Source organism: Notolepis coatsorum, assembly GCF_963971535.1.
Source record: "Notolepis coatsorum genome assembly, chromosome: 17".
Classification (NCBI taxonomy): domain Eukaryota; kingdom Metazoa; phylum Chordata; class Actinopteri; order Aulopiformes; family Paralepididae; genus Notolepis; species Notolepis coatsorum.
Window position 1 is genome coordinate 37293559 of NC_140181.1, and position 17842 is coordinate 37311400.

At 41.6% G+C, this 17842-nt stretch overlaps 1 protein-coding gene across 2 annotated transcripts in view; it reads left to right on the forward strand.

Moving 5' to 3' along the window:
• Nucleotides 1-17842, forward strand: part of ccdc120a (coiled-coil domain containing 120a) — a 55782-nt gene that overhangs the window by 26490 nt on the left and 11450 nt on the right. The window contains exons 4-9 of one of the 2 annotated variants that reach the window (XM_084333297.1): nt 819-949; nt 1903-2007; nt 4769-4840; nt 15447-15573; nt 16058-16111; nt 16970-17105. In XM_084333297.1, the coding sequence (XP_084189423.1) occupies nt 819-949; nt 1903-2007; nt 4769-4840; nt 15447-15573; nt 16058-16111; nt 16970-17105 (625 nt within the window). The remainder of the gene's footprint in view (nt 1-818; nt 950-1902; nt 2008-4768; nt 4841-15446; nt 15574-16057; nt 16112-16969; nt 17106-17842) is intronic. The other variant, XM_084333298.1, reaches the window with a different exon arrangement.

A 17842-nucleotide genomic window follows, 5' to 3' on the forward strand; every position in this document is an offset into this window, starting at 1 on the left:
TGGTGCTACAGTGATTAACGGTTGATTGTTTTCATAAAGGATTAGTCAGAAATTAATTGTGTATCTGACTGTCTTTGTATATATATATATATATATATATATATATATATATATATATATATATATATATATATTAGTGCTGTCAATCGATTAAAATATTTAATCGCGATTAATCGCATGAGTGTCCATAGTTAACTCGCGATTAATCGCAAATTAATCGATTTTTTTTATCTACCATAAACGGATCTTTTTCAAGTTCAAAATGTTAATACTCTTATCAACATGAGAGTCAACAAATGCTTGCTTTATGCATGACCCTCATGCATTGCAAATTTGCATCAAATTCAAAACAGAGTGATGCACAAAATAACTTAAAAGAACATAATAATTTAAAACAATGAATAAAGTGTACATGAAATAATAGGGGAAAGAAAACATTAGGAACTAACTGTTACATTCACCCACACAAGGGCTGAGTAATCACACACACCCCCTCTCTCTCTCACACACACACTCTCCCAGCTCTCTTTCTCTCTTGCCCCTTCCTCATCTCTCTCACCCCCCTCTCTCTCTCTGTATATCTCATACACACTTCAGAAACAAACATAGTATCAATGAGAGCATCAATAATACACCTGAGTGAAGTCTAGTAAAAAAAAAAATTGTTTAAGTGTAAAAAAAAAAAAAAATCTTAAAAGTTAATCGTGCGTGTGTGTGTGTGCGTGTGTGTGTGTGTGTGTGTGTGTGTGTGTGTGTGTGTGTGTGTGTGTGTGTGTGTGTGTGTGTGTGTGTGTGTGTGTGTGTGTGTGTGTGTGTAGACCCTCTTAACTGTATGAACAGGAAACAGAGAGTGGAGCAAATGACAGAACTTCAGGAGAGGAGGCAGAGCCTTCATACACTACTGGGCTCCCGGTTGGCTGAGTTGAGATGCATCTGTCTGCAAGAGGCGGTCAGTGATTTAAAGGGACAGTTCATATACTGTATCAAGCCAAACTGACTTGTCTTAAACAGAGAGTCCTTTCAGTCAAAAAGACCTTGAGCTTGGGCTAGAGTTAGTTGAGCCAGAGTTTAGGGTTAGGGTTAGTTGAGCCAGAGTTTAGTGTCAGGGTTAGTTGAGTAAGAGTTTAGGGTAATGGTTAGTTGAGCCAGAGTTTAGGGTCAGGGTTAGTTGAGTAAGAGTTTAGGGTAATGGTTAGTTGAGCCAGAGTTTAGGGTCAGGGTTAGTTGAGCCAGAGTTTAGGGTCAGGGTTATTTGAGCCAGAGTTTAGGGTTAGGGTTAGTGCTGTGACTAATATTGTGTTTAGTGCAAAAGCCCTGACAGTGATACGTTACACGCAGAGGCACTGTACAAGAAGGGCCAGAGCCGACTCATTTTAGCAAAATGACCTTGAGAGATGAAGTTACACAATTAGGCCGCTGGAGCAGGTGACCAACGACGTCACAGGAGTGTCCCTATTGGCCGTTGCTCTTTCAATATGAATGGGCACAGCATAACAGCCCAGCATAGGGCAGAGTTGGAGAGAAACCAGAGGTATGAGGGAGAGTGTACAGTTAAAACACCCCAAATAACACTCCCTCTGACAAGAGACACAAGGGAGATCACACAAGCTGGTGGTGCTGGTGCTCTAGCACGACATCTAGTGGCTGAATGTTATCTATAGCACCTTTTAAGTATCCTTTTTTTTTGGCTCCCCATTGACTTCTAATAGCATACTTAGCATGATGCTAACAGATACTTTGCATGATGCTAACAGATAATAAAACTGAACCGGAAGGGCTAGTATGTGATGAATCAGACTGACTTCTTGAAAATCACTATTATTTATTACCATTCAAAGACATTACAAGCTGCTAAACTAAAACAACAACAGAGGAAGGACACTTATCTCTTATATCTCATAGGAGCTGACGGGGGAGGTACCAAATGATTATCCTCTAGAGGCGGGGGAGAGACCCCCCTACATCAGGAGGAGAGTCGGTACATCCCGATACACCAACAAAGGAGAGGTGAGTGAGGCTGCTGCTTTTACATGTATTTATTTGTTTTGGGAATATTTGGTGTTATTTGTGCTGAATATATACCACTGTATCAGTGGAGGTTATTGCATGACTACTAGTGAGGCAGTGCTTCACTAGTATAAAAAATAAAATAAAATAAATATTATTACTAACACTTTAAGTGCCGAAAACATGTTTAGGCGTCTTTCCTAGCCATGCTAAAGTTGCAGAGGACGCCCTAACTCGTCTTTAATATCAATATTTCAAAAATCTGTGATCGGAATCATATTTCCCCTCTGCAGCCTTCACACACAGTTCTGAGCTCCTCTCAATCCTCTAGCGGTTCAAGAGCGCCATCTGGTGGCCGATCGGCAGAAGCGCCAAACAGGAAGTCATGTGGATGAAGTGGTGATCACCCATATTACTTCCGGGCACTCGCTATAGGTCCCGGGACTCGATCTCGACACAATACATAGCGATCCGTTGCCAATAACTCGATAAACAACATGATTTGGACGTATATACTATTATACAACCTGGAAATGGACCGGGTATTTCGACATCCCATAATGGAAAACTGTCTACCCCACGCTGATCGCCCAACGGCCCGAGGAGACTGGGGTGAGTTTTAGCGTGTAATATTACCGTGTTCGATACTAACTGATCTGATGAACATATGACCCACATTAGATGAATGGTATAACGCTGCCCACGGAATTATAAACGGCCCCTCGCCCATCCGGTCAACATCAGATGACGTGTAGTAACTTCCAGAAGTCCGTCCAGTTGGAATTTTTTATATCGCGCCGATTGCTATCAAACTGTATTTCATCATCAATATAATGCATTTGGGGCTATAAATCACGTTCTGGAGAAAGCTGCAGAAAGAGATGAAAACATACTTATACCTTAGACCATATTTTAGTATGAATATGTGAATGAAAAAGTTTAACGTTGCTACACCATGAACAATACATATAGGACCTTGAATGGGCCCTAATAATGGCAATCTAGCAATAGAATTTAAAAAGTTATAGCCCTGCAAAGAAGGGGAACTTCTCCATGTTAAATAGAGCTGGCAATGGATGGTATATCATGAATTTAGCCTTAGGCAATCAAAGTGCTAACACTATCAGTGCCGACCTTGTTTACCTTTTTACCCTGTTGAATGCCATCATCCACTTCAATGTTAGCGTTAAAAACGCCTAATCTATGTTTTAAATTATGGCTATGTGTCTAATCTGCCCGTCGCTTATCAATGACTTGTTTGCAGTCAACATTGTCGAAACGGATTGTTTTTTAATTGGTTCATATCCTTTCATAGCATTTCGAAAATGTTCTGAAAATGTTAAGATCCCCCCATAAACGGCATTTATTGGAATATTCTCGAATACACTAGACACGTTGTCATTTGTCGGCCTATTTATGAATCGTTTTCAAATAAACGCTAGATTATCGATAGTATATGTGTACTTATGCACGCTATAGACGCGGGCTGAAAAATCTATTCTCTCGTTTCCTCAAGATCACACACACACACACACACATACACACATAGGGACACGCTGTTATCTCAGTGAATACAGCTCCGATTACCCCAAGACTGGTAACATAGACTCCTTACCTTAGATCAGATGTTCTCCAAAAAGATTATTCCAATTCCTGATCGCCATTCCAAATATCGATCACGTTTATTGATTGATTATTGGCTGCTGTAAATATATATTCCAGGCTGCTTTCCGTCTCGCGATCAGATCCCTCTTGATCAGACGGCTTGCCAGCACAATGGAGCTCCATTGGCTCCACCTCTACAGATCTACAGATCCCAGGTCAGTCTAATCGACTGACCTGCAGTTACACAAGGACAGACGATAGGGGGCGCTTTTTTCCCATCTGAGCTCCTGGAGGGGCTGCTGTACCAACGCGAGACTTGGTTGATGAAATATGAATTCAGATCGCTAATAAAAAAATCAAACGACATTTCTCGTCGTCGGCACTCAACGGGGGGGCTGATAAAACTAGAATAGTCGTCGCTGGCATCCAAAGTGTTAATATACATATTTTTTTCTTTCTTTCTTTTATTTATTTATTTATTTCTTATTTAAACTTTTTTTTTTATATAAATGTTTTCCTCTGTGAAAAAAACAATGGCAGTGAATTCCAAGTGACAGCTCTCTGACCCTGATCCCATAACACATTGATGGCCAGCTGTCAATCATTCACTGCATTTTAGCTGCACGGGCAAGGCATTAGAATCTAATAATCCAATCAAAATAGGCTATTTGAGTTTCAAAAAGGCGGGTAGTGAGGCTTAGCGCACTTGATTGATTGGCGTTCACGCCATGTTACATCATGTTGACAAACTTGAGACCCAATCAAAGAATGGCGCCAGGCGTCAATAGCTAATGTTCTAGATTTTTCTGTCATCATCACCACTCTGAGACTGACTGTGTGCAATTTGACTTGAAAGAGACTGACATCGAGAAAAGAAGATATTAATTTGCCTAATATAATAATTCATATTTTAAGATCTTTATTCAATTGTTCATCAACTTATTGTGCATCGTTTGATGATATATATATATTTTTTTATCTCAGTTGAAGTAGTGTAGTTGACGTGAACGTGCCGTCTTGGACTCTGTAAGCTAACTTGTTGTAGCTAGCTAATAGCTATTTAGCCTTCTGGCTCCGGTTGTAGCTAGCTACTAGCTTAGCAAGCTAGTAGCTTAGTAAGCTCCTGTCCTGTCTTTCTCAATTTTTTCCCCCAAAGTCATCGAAACGTTCGGCCAGAGGAAGAACCGCTGTGCTGCCTTCCTCTTCATGTGAGCAGCACACAGCTTTGGTGAGTGAATGCTACTGCTTTCTCACTGCTCACGGCAATTGCTGCTGCGGACATTTCGAGACTATCTTAGTTGGCAACTTGGTCCATATATGGGCATTATGCGAGTGCGTGATGCGAGGAATTCCCCTCTGCAGTCTGCAAGCATCCAGTTTACGGAGGAGACCAGACTTACGGAGGAGACCAGCGCTGCTCAAACATGCAATTATGACTTTTGAAGAGAAAAGGATTATTATTGCAAGAGGACGTCCAACTCCCGAACTTGTTCTAGCTTCCTCGTCTTGCTCGGAGTCTTAGGGCGACGCACACGCACATGGCTTTAGATTTTATTTACAAGTGATCAAGGGACTGGGACATCAATGGTGAGTTGATTTAAAATATATATATATAGTAGCTGTGTGGGTCTGTGTTGATTATCAATTATTTGGCTGTATTTTACTCCGTGGCTACATTTAAACCGCATCATAACTCCTTACAAAAACTACACCGACCATGTCACTTTTCAAAAGGCATGAATGAATGAACAGATACAATAGAGTACAGGTACAATACAGTACGGCTCAATACACACAATTGTTACAGGGATGCAGACCAGAGAAAGACGTTTGTCTTGTTTACATCAGGGTCCCCAATTTTCAATTCATAGTGAAATGCATCTTGTGTTATTAACGTTACATTAACGTTAGCTATAGCTAGCTAGCCGCACAGCCATGTAAGTTAAAGTTGGTACTGGTAGCTAACGTTATATTGATAATAACGTTCCCCCACCCACCCCCTCCTAATGTACAGTCTCCTCCCCATCATATGTATATATTCTCTGTTAGGATCTATGAGTAACAGTACTGTATATTTGCATATTGTATATGTCACAAATGTAACAGTACTATATACCTGTATGTCATGTATGTAATGTCCCTATGCCATAAATGTCATGATGTCATGTATGTTGTGTATGTCATAAATGTCACTATGAATAGAAAATGGGGGACCCTGATGTAAACAAGACAAACGTCCTTCTCTGGTCTGCATCCCCTTAACACATTGGACGCCAAAAACGAGTATGCTTGTTATTGCCCGCCATGCGTTGTGCGCCAGAAACGAGTTAACTCGTTTTTGGGATCAATATTATTATTTTTCGCCATGGCATTCATAATTCATCCAGCCTCCCTGCGGGACTGCAGCTGTACCCTGTCTGATATTGCAACGCCTCAATACCGCCGCCTGGTGGATGATCTGGCGAGTTACACTCCAAGCCAAACCGGAAGTGGCGCTGGTGCATCGAGGAAATTCCTCCGGCAGTAATATCTTGTTACGTGGATCCAGACAAACACTTGAGTGCATTGGGATCACTTTCAAAACGCAATAATCTATATTATTTCGGCGTTTATTGCGTCATACAAACGGGAAATGGATCTAGCAGATCGACGTCAAATAATTGGAATATTTTTCCTCCAGTCTCATCGGCGAACGGTAAGAGGAATATAACGTTATTTTCAGACCGATTGTTTATTCATTGCACTGCAAACCATCTGATCAACATATCAACCCATACTAAATAAAGCCGTTACTGACGATCAAGGAATTATAAATGACCCCCCCCCCTTTCCTTCACGCATGATGAAGCATAATGTATACGATCATATACATTTGAATTTTTTAATATAGCGTGTATAGGAAAGAAACGCCAATCGATAATCTATCATATGCTTCAGGGCCTATAACTTGCGTTTTTGGAATTACAGCAGAAAACCTTAAAAACATACTTATATTCTCGACGGTATTAACACAACAATGTATGAATGAAAAAATATAACGTTCCCACATCCGGAACGATAGATACCCGATGTTGAATGGGCCATAGTAATGTCGATATAGCTATAATATTTAAAAAGTTATAGCCCTGCAAAGAAGGTAAACATCTCCATAGGGTTACAGCGCTGGCAGACTGGGCATAAGGATGGGCATACTGCGTGACAATCAAAGTGTTAACAATTGTGTGTATTGAGCCGTACTGTATTGTACCCATTCTGCAATCTGGTAAATAAAGTTTTCATTAATTCATTAATTAATTCATTCATTCATTCATTCATTCATTCATTCATTCATTCATTCATTCATCGCATACAGAACATTCAACTCAAAGGCCTGTCCCTCCTCCCCTCCTCTACCCTTCCCCTGCCTTTACCCTCGTTTTCCCCTCATCCTCCATCCTTCCCCCCACCCTAACCCCAGCCATCGGGGGAAGACAGGGCGGCTGAGAATTCCTTCATAAGAACTAAAATAACAACCACATGGAGACAGCCAGGGGGCTAAACACACACCCCCACTGTGTGCTATGGGCCACCATCCCAGACTATTTTACGGCTGTGGGTAGAGCGTTCCACATTGTTGTGGCATAATTGCGAAACGTGTTTAGTCCCTTGTTTGAGACGAATCTGGGTTGAACATGATTTGTGGAACTCCCTCTGGTGTTGTGGTTGTGGTATTCACTGACCTTTGGGAAGTATTTCGACATGCACATGGGTATCTTAGTGGTGTAGTGTATCTTGTAGACCAGGCCCATTGCAAGTTGCTGTACTCTGTCGTCTACTCTAAGCCATCCTAGGTTGTCAAAATGGGCAGGGGTGAGGTGGGTTTTAGGAGTAAGGTCAAGCAGTAGTCTGACCAGTTTGTTTTGTGATGTATGTAATCTTGTTTTTAGTGCCTTTGAGGTGCTTTGGTACCATGAGGTGCAAGCATAGTCGTAGTACCCTTGAATGAGTGCTCCTGTTAGAGTCTTCAAGGTATTCTTGTTTACCAGAGAGGAGATCCGGTACAGGAATCTAGTTCGTTGGTTGACTTAGTTTTATTACATTGGATGCCATTTTGTCACAGGAAAGATTTGCCTCTAGGATGGAACCCAGGTAGATAATTTCATCTTTCCTTTTCCTTGTCATCTTCACCTAATATGTTTTCATCTGGTCAGGTGCACTGTCACCTAATATGTTTTCATCTGGTCAGGTGCGCTGTCACCTAATATGTTTTCATCTGTGTCTGGTTAGGTGTGCCGTCACGCATCACCTAATATGTTTTCATCTGTCTGGTCAGGTGCGCCGTCACCGAATATGTAATTTTTTGCATCTGTGTCTGGTCAGGTGCGCCGTCATCGAATATGTAATTTTTTGCATCTGTGTCTGGTCAGGTGCGGCGTCACCGAATATGTAATTTTTTGCATCTGTGTCTGGTCAGGTGCGTAATGTTAATATGTTTTCTTCTGTGTCCACTGACCACTGACACACACAGTGGGGGATGTTTTAAAAATATTATTTTTGCTTCACCAAAAAATGTGGTCAGCAGCCGCCACTGCACTGTATTCAACCTTATTTTAACACATTGGTCGCCAAGAACGAGTTATGCCGTTTTTGCCCACCATGTGTTGAACGCCAAGAACGACTTACGCCGTTTTTGGGATCAATATTTCATTTTTTCGCCATGGCATTCATAATTCATCCAGCCAACCTCCGGACTGCAGCGGGACCCTGTATGAGATTGCAACGCCTCAATACCACCGCCTGGTGGATGGTCGGGCGAGTTACACTCTCGCCAAAACCGGAAGTGCCGATCGGTGCGTCGAGGAAATCCCTCCGGCAGTGATATCTTGTTACGTGGATTCAGACAAACACACACTATAGTGCACTTGGATCGCTTTCTAAACTTAATAATCGATATGATTTCGGCGTTTATTGCGCCATACAAACCGGAAATGGATCTAGGAGATCGGCGTCAAATAATTGGGATATTTTTCATCCAGTCTCATCTGCAAACGGTAAGAGGACAGTAACGTTATTTCAGCCCGATTGTTTATTCATTTCACTGCAAACCATCTCATCAATATATCAACCCATACTAAATAAAGCCGTTACTGACGATCAAGGAATTATAAACGACCGACCCCCCCCCCCTTTCCTTCACGCATGATGAAGCATAATGTATACCGATCATATACATTTGAATTTTTTAATATAGCGTGTATAGGAAAGAAACGACAATCGATAATCTATCATATGCTTCAGGGCCTATAACTACTGTTTTTGGAATTACAGCAGAAAAGATTAAAAACATACTTATATTCTCGACGCTATTAACACAACAATGTATGAATGAAAAAATATAACGTTCCCACATCCTGAACGATAGATAATCGATGTTGAATGGGCCATAGTAATGTCGATATAGCTATAATATTTAAAAAGTTATAGCCCTGCAAAGAAGGTAAACATCTCCATAGGGTTACAGCGCTGGCAGCGCTGTGCAACCCAGATTCGGCACAAACAAGGGACTAAACACGTTTCGCAAATTATGCCACAACAATGTGGAACGCCCTACCCACAGCCGTAAAAATATGTGAATCCCTACCCACATTCAAAACCGCTCTTAAAGAGCACCTACGGGAGGCTGAAATTCTAAACTGGCCACCGTAAATGTCCAAACCCAAACCCCCCCCCCCCACCCCCTCCTAATAGACAGTCTCCTCCCCACCGTATGTATATTTTTTCTCCCACCCACCCGCCCCCTCCTAATGTACAGTCTCCTCCCCATCATATGTATATACTCTGTTAGGATCTATGGGTAACAGTACTGTATATTTGCATATCGTATGTCACAAATGTAACAGTACTATATACCTGTATGTCATGTATGTCCCTATGCCATAAATGTCATGATGTCATGTATGTTGTGTATGTCATAAATGTCACAATGAATTGAAAATGGGGGACCCTGATGTAAACAAGACAAACGTCTTTCTCTGGTCTGCATCCCCTTAACAATTGTGTGTATTGAGCCGTACTGTATTGTACCCATTCTGCAATCTGTCATTCATTCAGTGGATCAAGGCAGCTCCCCTGTGGAACTCCGAAGTAGCATGATCTCTAAGCCTGACGTAATATTTTCTCCCTTTGATATTATGTTCTGAATCAGTTTAATACATAGTTAGAAAGACCAACTAACTTTTCGAGATGATTTATTAGGATATCACGGTCAATTGTGTCAAACACTGCGCTTAGGTCTAATAGGACAATTAGACCTTTTGTTTAGTCTGAGGTCGCTAATTATTTTAGTATGAGCAGTTTCAGTGCTGTGGTATGTTCTGAAGCCTGATTGGAATTCTTCCATGATATTGTTTTCTTTTTTTTTTGTTTGATCCACTTTTTCTCCCATTTTCTATAATTTTCTCCCATCCCAATTTCGTATCATCCAATTCAACCCTCCCCTGTCACGAACGCTGTTTCTTGCCTCCCACAAGCCGGCTGCAATGTGGACTAAGTCATACATAGCACAAGTCCCCTCCGGTACTTGAGGTAACAGCAGTCGCATCTTTTCACCTGCGCAGCTCGATCTCTCAGTGGCGAGGAGTAACGCGTGGGAGGCTCACGCTGCCCCCGACACTTACTGATTCTACTGCGCAGGCGCACCAACCGACCTGTAGGAGTCGCTGTCCACAACGCCCGATCCCCACCCATCAGTTTCCCACCCTCTAATACTGCCAATTGTATTAGTACGGACGACCAGCCAAACTGAAAACAATGTGGAGAGCTGGATTCGAACATGCAAACCCAGCGACTCCACATTGGTGGCGAATGCCTTGCCCACTACACCACCTAGCCGCCCTCATGATATTGTTTTCTTTAAGAAATTAGTTTATTTGGGCTGAGGCTATTTTTTCAAGTATCTTGCTAATGAATGGAAGGTTGGATATCAGCCTATAGTTGGTCAGTACATTACTGTCTAGTTTGGGTTTCTTTAGTAAGGGTTTTACGATGGCTGTTTTGATCTTGTTTTCAACTTTTCAAGTTTTGTTTTATTTGTCACATATAAGGTACATGTACATTACAGTGAAATGCTTGGTTCTGTATGAGCCCCCTAATATTGTCCTTCGTACAGTAAAAAAGTTAAAAGAATAAAGACCAAACACTATACAAAATATACAATATACAAAATTGTATATAAAGTACAAAATGCAAACAAAATGCTAAAATGAGGTAGAGAGGTAGTGAAAATATTTGAGTAATAAATAGATAAATATGGTGTAGTGTTAAAAAGTGTTTATACTGTCTAAAGTTAATGTTTGAAGTTAGTGTGTGCATGTTGTGGATGTGTGTGTGCAATGAATATAGAATGGATGGGTTAGTGTTGCATAGAGTCATTGAGCATCCTGATGGCCTGGGAATAGAAGCTCTTTTTGAGTCTCTCTGTACTGGCCATTAGACTCTGGTAGCGCTTGTCTGTCCGCAGCAGTGCAACGAGGCAGTTGTTTGGGTGGCTTTGACTATTCTCGTAGCCTTGGCCCTGCAACGCCTGGTGTAAATGTCCTGGAGAGAGGGAAGCCCACCTCCAATTGTGCATTCGGCTGATCCAAGGCCCCCTGGCAGAGGTTGTGGTTCAAGCCCAGGTATCTGAGCTTGACGACGAGCTTGGAGGGGACTATGGTGTTGAATGCTGAGCTGTAGTCAATTAATTGCATTCTCACATAGTTCCCCTGCCTCTTGACCAGGTGTGATGATGCCATGTGCAGCACATGGACTATGGCGTCCTCTGTGGACCTGTTGGGGCGGTATGCAAATTACAGGGGGTCCAGGGTGTTGGAGAGGGAGGAACAGATGTAGCCCTTCACTAGCTTCTCAAAGCACTTCATGGCTATGGAGGTGAGAGCTACAGGGTAATTGTCACTGATTTTTGGGTACAGGGACAATAGTGGACTTTAGGCGTGTTCGAGATTGGCTAGGCGGACGCAGATCTGCGCAGGTTTTACTACGGCCTCGCCAAGCGCGTTGCATGGCGGTTAGAATGTTGTCCGACTTGCTCTGAAAATCTGACGAGACGAGGTGCGGAAATCTTGCGGGAGTGAGCCACGCACAGCCTTCAGAGGGAGGCTCCACAGTACCTCTCACCCGACTGCTCCACGCAAATGCATGATGGGAAACAACTTGCTATCTCTGCGCAAAGCGCCTATTGGCTCAGAAAAGTTGTCACCTGGTTGTCACCACCAGCCACGCCCACAAGAGGAAGTTATAAGACGTTTGATTGATTGATTGAAAACTTTATTAACCGATTGCAGAATGGGTACAATACAGTACGGGTCCCGTCTATCAGATATATTTATTATTATTATTATTGGATACAGGAGTTTGGGTACCAATAGCTTCCTCAAATAAAGTTATCATCATATCATCATGATAAACTTCAAGCTGTCAGACACCAACACACACGTCGTCTGTTTTGCCTCAATATATACTGTATAATTCTGTTTTGCCTCAATATACAGTATATATATATATATATATTGATGCAAAACAGAATTATTCAGCAGTGTGTGTGTGTTGTGTGTGCGCGCTGCGGTGGCCAGGAGCGCGCAACAGGATGGTATACATATGGTATATGAATAGTATATTCCACTATATGGTGTGCTGTACATTTGAATCAAATCTAATTGTGCACGCGGCCCTCGCATTATAATGAGCTGGACAGGTGTGTATGTGTGTGTGGTGACGTGAACGCGTATCTGCCATGCGAGACTAGGCGAGAGGCTCTCGTGAAATCTGAAGTGTCCGACGTTCTGACTCCTCCCCCAGCTGCACCCGTCTACTCTCGTCTATTTTCGAGGCGAGCCGAAATCAATCTCGAACACGTCTTTTTTCAGACAGGTGGGGATGACAGATTGTTCTAGGGACAGGTTGAATATGTCAGTGAATACTGGGGCCAGTTGGTCGGCACAGACCTTTAGGACGCATCCGGGGATCCCTTCCGGTCCTGCTGCTTTCCTGGTATTCACTTTCTTAAAGGTCCTCCTCACCTCATGCTCTGTTAACCTGAACACTGAGTCTCCATCGGCAGTGGCTCTACTTTCTATTGTAGTGGCCTGTAGGCTGTTGTTGGAATTTACAGCCTCAAAACGTGCATAGCAAGTATTGAGCTCATTTGCCAAGGAGAAATCAGTGTTCACCATGGGGGGGGGGGGCGGGGGGGGGTGCCTTTGTAGTCATCATTATGAGGCCCTGCCGCGTCTATTCTTATCCTAACGGATTTATAGTTCCGCGTTCGCGTTCTGCGAATCTGATTGGCCACTGACGTTTCTGGTGCGATCTGATTGGCCACTGACGTTTCTGGTCATGTGACATGTGCGCCCAATCGCGTGACGCGCCCATTTCCGCCTTGAACAGCAGCAAACTACCTAACGCCTAGTTTATCACTGGTTAAGCTTAGGTGACTCTTTCGAAGTTGGTTAAGGTTAGAGTTTGGAATCAGGGCTGGCGTTCTATTGCCCTGCTCTAAGACAAACTCTAACCTTAACCAACTTCGAAAGAGTGCCTAAGCTTAACCGGCGAAAGAACTTGGCGCGACCAGAAACGTCAGTGGCCAATCAGAGCGCAGAACGCGAACGCGGAACTGTAAATCCGTTAGGATAAGAATAGACGCGGCCCGGCCACATACCTCTGGAATCAGCCTGTTCAATCTGGGAAGATAAGTATAAGTGTAAGTATAGGGTGGAGGAGTTACATTCCATGACAGTTTTATAGAGCTCAGTTGATGTAATGCAAGTGCATTTCCCCATGGTTACATCTTTTTTGCAGGGTTTACAGATGCTATCTGTGTTTGCATGCAAGGTCTTCTCATTTTGATGCAGAGGACTGCGGAGGGGTGGGGGTAGTGTTGAGTAGCTGGTCAATGGCGGAGTTTCCAGCATTTTCTCTGATAACTTTAGAAAAGTACAGTAGTCCTTATTGCTTTGTTATAGGCAGTTATGGTTTCTTTATATATAATATCCCAGTGAACTGTGAGCTTAGTCTTCCTCCATTTTCAATCAGCAGCTCTACATATTCTTTTAGTCTGACCAACACTGCTATTGTTTAACCATGGGGATGTTTTCACAGTTGACTTCTTTTTAACCTTCAGTGAAGTGACATCATCCAGTATTGTTGAGTGTGGTGTAACCTTGAGACCACAATTCACTAATGTGTCCATCCTGTGGTAAAAGGCAAGAGGGGGGATGAGCAGGATGAGGAAGGGGGTAATGGGGAGAGGAGGGGGGGCTCCTCCTTGCGCTTTGGGTTTGTGAAATGCAGATCCATTGCAATGTTGTTGTAGCCTGTCATATCAGTTCTACTGGAGTTCTTTGAAGGCCATTCTTGTTTTCTGGGCTTGTTGGAATGTGCTGGAGTGCAGGGCCTGCTGTGGCAAGGTCATTGTCTGGTGTTGTGGGGGATGGTGTCAATTCTTTGCATTTTGTCACAGTTAGGTGGCTGATGGCGTAATCCATGTTGGAGGTGAACATTTTTTGTCCAGATCTGTTTAGGGTAAACCCATTCTTTCTGAAGAGGCTTCTGCGCTCCCAGAGCAGATTGAAGTTGTCAATTAAGTTCACTTTGTGTAAGGGACAGGCATTTGAGAACCATCTGTTTAGAGCCATCTACTACTGAAAATATAATGTTTAATTCCTGGCCTAGTCGCAGGGATGGGTCTACTGATATATAATATCTTTGGAGCGCGGGACTGACATTTGAGCCCTGTCTTCAGGTGGCAATGTAGGCTCGCTATGTAGCGATTGGAATCTGAATCTGTAGCTGTATGGTGTTCTTAGCAACAGTCCACTGTTGCTTTTTATTGATCATGGGGTTAGATGTTAGCTTAAGCCAGTCATTAGCGCTCTCTCTCGTTCCGAGTGCTCCTGTTTTGTTGGGGATGGTTTTAGATATCATCTGTAGATGTCCACAGCAGTCTTGATGTAAACAAGACGAAAGTCTTTCTCTGGTCTGCATCCCCTTAACAATTGTATGTATTGAGCTGTACTGTACTGTAACCATTCTGCAATCTGTTAATAAAGTTTTCAATCAATCAATCAATCAATGCAGGGGGACATATCTGTGGCGAGGGAATGTCCACTTATGGGGCTAGCTAAACTAAACTAGGCTAATGATCGGCATGTAGAAGAATGAATTAGTAGGATGAATGTCAGGGTTGGGGGGGGGTGTAGGACACACACGCAGACACACACAAAAAGGGGAATCTTAGAGGGGTAACCACTGGAATCGCTGAGCGATGAGAGTGGGTTGGGGAAAACACAAGAATAAAATAAATTAAAATAAAAACTGTAGGAAACACAAAACACTGTATAAAATAACAAAAAAACTAAAAATAAAACCCACATAAACCATGATCCATCACAATGAACTACTGTAATGAATGTGTATTGACCACCATGCATTGCTATAACCAACCCAGGCCAAAAGGAACCGAAAGAAAGCCATGGTCTGCACTATGAGAAGATGTTGTCAACATACTGTCAATATAATGTTAAATGTCTCCTATAGTCCATTTGTTCTTCATAGATATTATACTATTACACCGTTAATTGATAGTAAAAGTATTTCTGCCTGTGAGTTTAATAATATAAATATGCCTTGTAATAAGCAAGTTATTTAGTTAAACTTTATAAAATTGCATTAAAACAGATGTTCTAGTTCTCTAGTAAAAAGAGCACATTGTGTGTGTGTGTGTGTGTGTGTGTGTGTGTGTGTGTGTGTGTGTGTGTGTGTGTGTGTGTGTGTGTGTGTGTGTGTGTGTGTGTGTGTAGGAGTCAGGGCAGCGTAGTAACAGTAAACCCAGGAAGACGTTGTTCAGCGGGGCTCTACGTCGACACACAGAGTCTGATCACAACACACACCACAGCAAGAGGACCGTGCACCGAGGCTGTCACACTGGTAACACATGCATGCACAGTGTTTTTTCCACACATGAAACAAAACTCATCTGCATGATGACATTTCTAACTATTCTAGTTCTATAGGAAAGACTCTTTCTAACTATTCTGGTTCTATGCACTTATCAGAAAAGTTGTGCTGGTTATGAAATCACTGCAACTGTGGGAAACCTGTGTGTGTGTGTGTGTGTGTGTGTGTGTGTGTGTGTGTGTGTGTGTGTGTGTGTGTGTGTGTGTGTGTGTGTGTGTGTGTGTGTGTGTGTGTGTGTGTGTGTGTGTGTGTGTGTGTGTGTGTGTGTGTGTGTGGGGGGGGGGGGGGGGTCTATATTTAACTAATATGAACAGGAAGGCAGGTTAACACACACTTTCACATGTACACTGTGTAACAGAGTTAGAGGCTGTCGTCAAGAGGAAGAGGAGGAAGCCTGCCTCTTCCTCTCATTATTCTCACTGTGTTTGTGCATGTGTGTATCTTTTTTCCACAGATGATACAGTGACGTCAGAAAGCAGTTCTCCATCTGACTCAACACACAACACCGGTAACATTATATCTAACTTATGATATCTAACATATTAATATAATATCTAACATATTAATATCACATCTAACTTATTACATATGATATATAACGTATTCATATAATATCTAATGTATTAAATATTACATATACCGTATTCATATATCACATGTAATGTATGTATTAAATATTATATTAACATAACATATTAATATTATATCTAACATTATATATATTATATCTAACATCATATATATTATATCTAACTTATTAAATATGATATCTAATGTATTCATATTATATATAATGTATTAATATTATATATTAATATGATATCTAATTTATTATATACAATGTATTAATATTCTTATTAATAATCTTAACATATTATATCTTATTAAATATTGTATCTAACTTATTAACAATATATCTAACTTATTAACAATATATCTAACTTATTCATATTATATCTAACTTATTAAATATTATATATATATATATATATATATATATATATATATATATATATATATATATATATATATATATATATATCTTATTCATTTCATATATAGCTTATTCATATTATATATTCAAACAAGTATTAAATCAAATTGAGGGTTTCTTCAGTTTTGGACCCGACACCTAGGAACCGCTTGACAGACATTTTGAACAAGTGCTCCTCTTGTTACAACAGCAAACTCCTCCCTGTGGCCTTTGATTCAAAACATGAAAAAACTAAAGAAACAACACAGAACACCTGCAGACGTTTATGCCAGCATGTTTTTGTAAGGGTAATTTGATTTGACCAACTGTAAATTATGATTTTGAAGTAATCCATGTCCATCTCCCTCTCTCTTCCTCCCTCTCTCTTTCTAGATGAGGTGTCTCGTTGCCGCCCCCTGCTGTTGGCTCTTGGTAGGCCAGAGGGGCCGATGGGGAGAAAACTGAGTCCAGTAGAAGTTTATTATGAGATTAAAACCAGGAGGAACTCACTGGCGAGCTGCAATAACAGGTACACACACACACACACACACACACACACACACACACACACACACACACACACACATATATATAAATATATATATATACCTAGCTCAGTGGAGGCTGCTGACCAAATTTTTAGGTGAAGCACAAATTATTATATTATATTATATATTAAATAATATTTTTAAAACATCCCCCACTGTGTGTCAGTGGTCAGTGGACACAGATGAAAACATATTAACATTAGGTGACAGCGGACCTGACCAGATGAAAACATATTAGGTGACAGCGCACCTGACCAGATGAAATCATATTAGGTGACAGCGCACCTGACCAGATGAAATCATATTAGGTGACAGCGCACCTGACCAGATCAAAACATATTAGTTGACAGCGCACCTGATCAGATCAAAACATTTTAGGTGACAGCGCACCTGACCAGATCAAAACATATTAGGTGAAGGTGACAAGGAAGCCACAGACTCATACCCCCCCGACACTCAACTAACCGCCTCGGACAGTCCTTCATACCAGTGGCCATCAGGCTCCACAACAGTGGGCAGCGACTGCTGCCAGACATCGACCTAGAACTAATAGGAACCCAAGTAGGACAATAACACTACCTTATGCATACTGCACCTTATGTGGATACTGTGATACTGTGAATAATGAATAATGTATATTTCAGTTAGTTAGATAGTCAATTATATTGACCTATTTGTTTACACTGCTTGTGTTGTTTTCACTACCTGTACCCCCCCC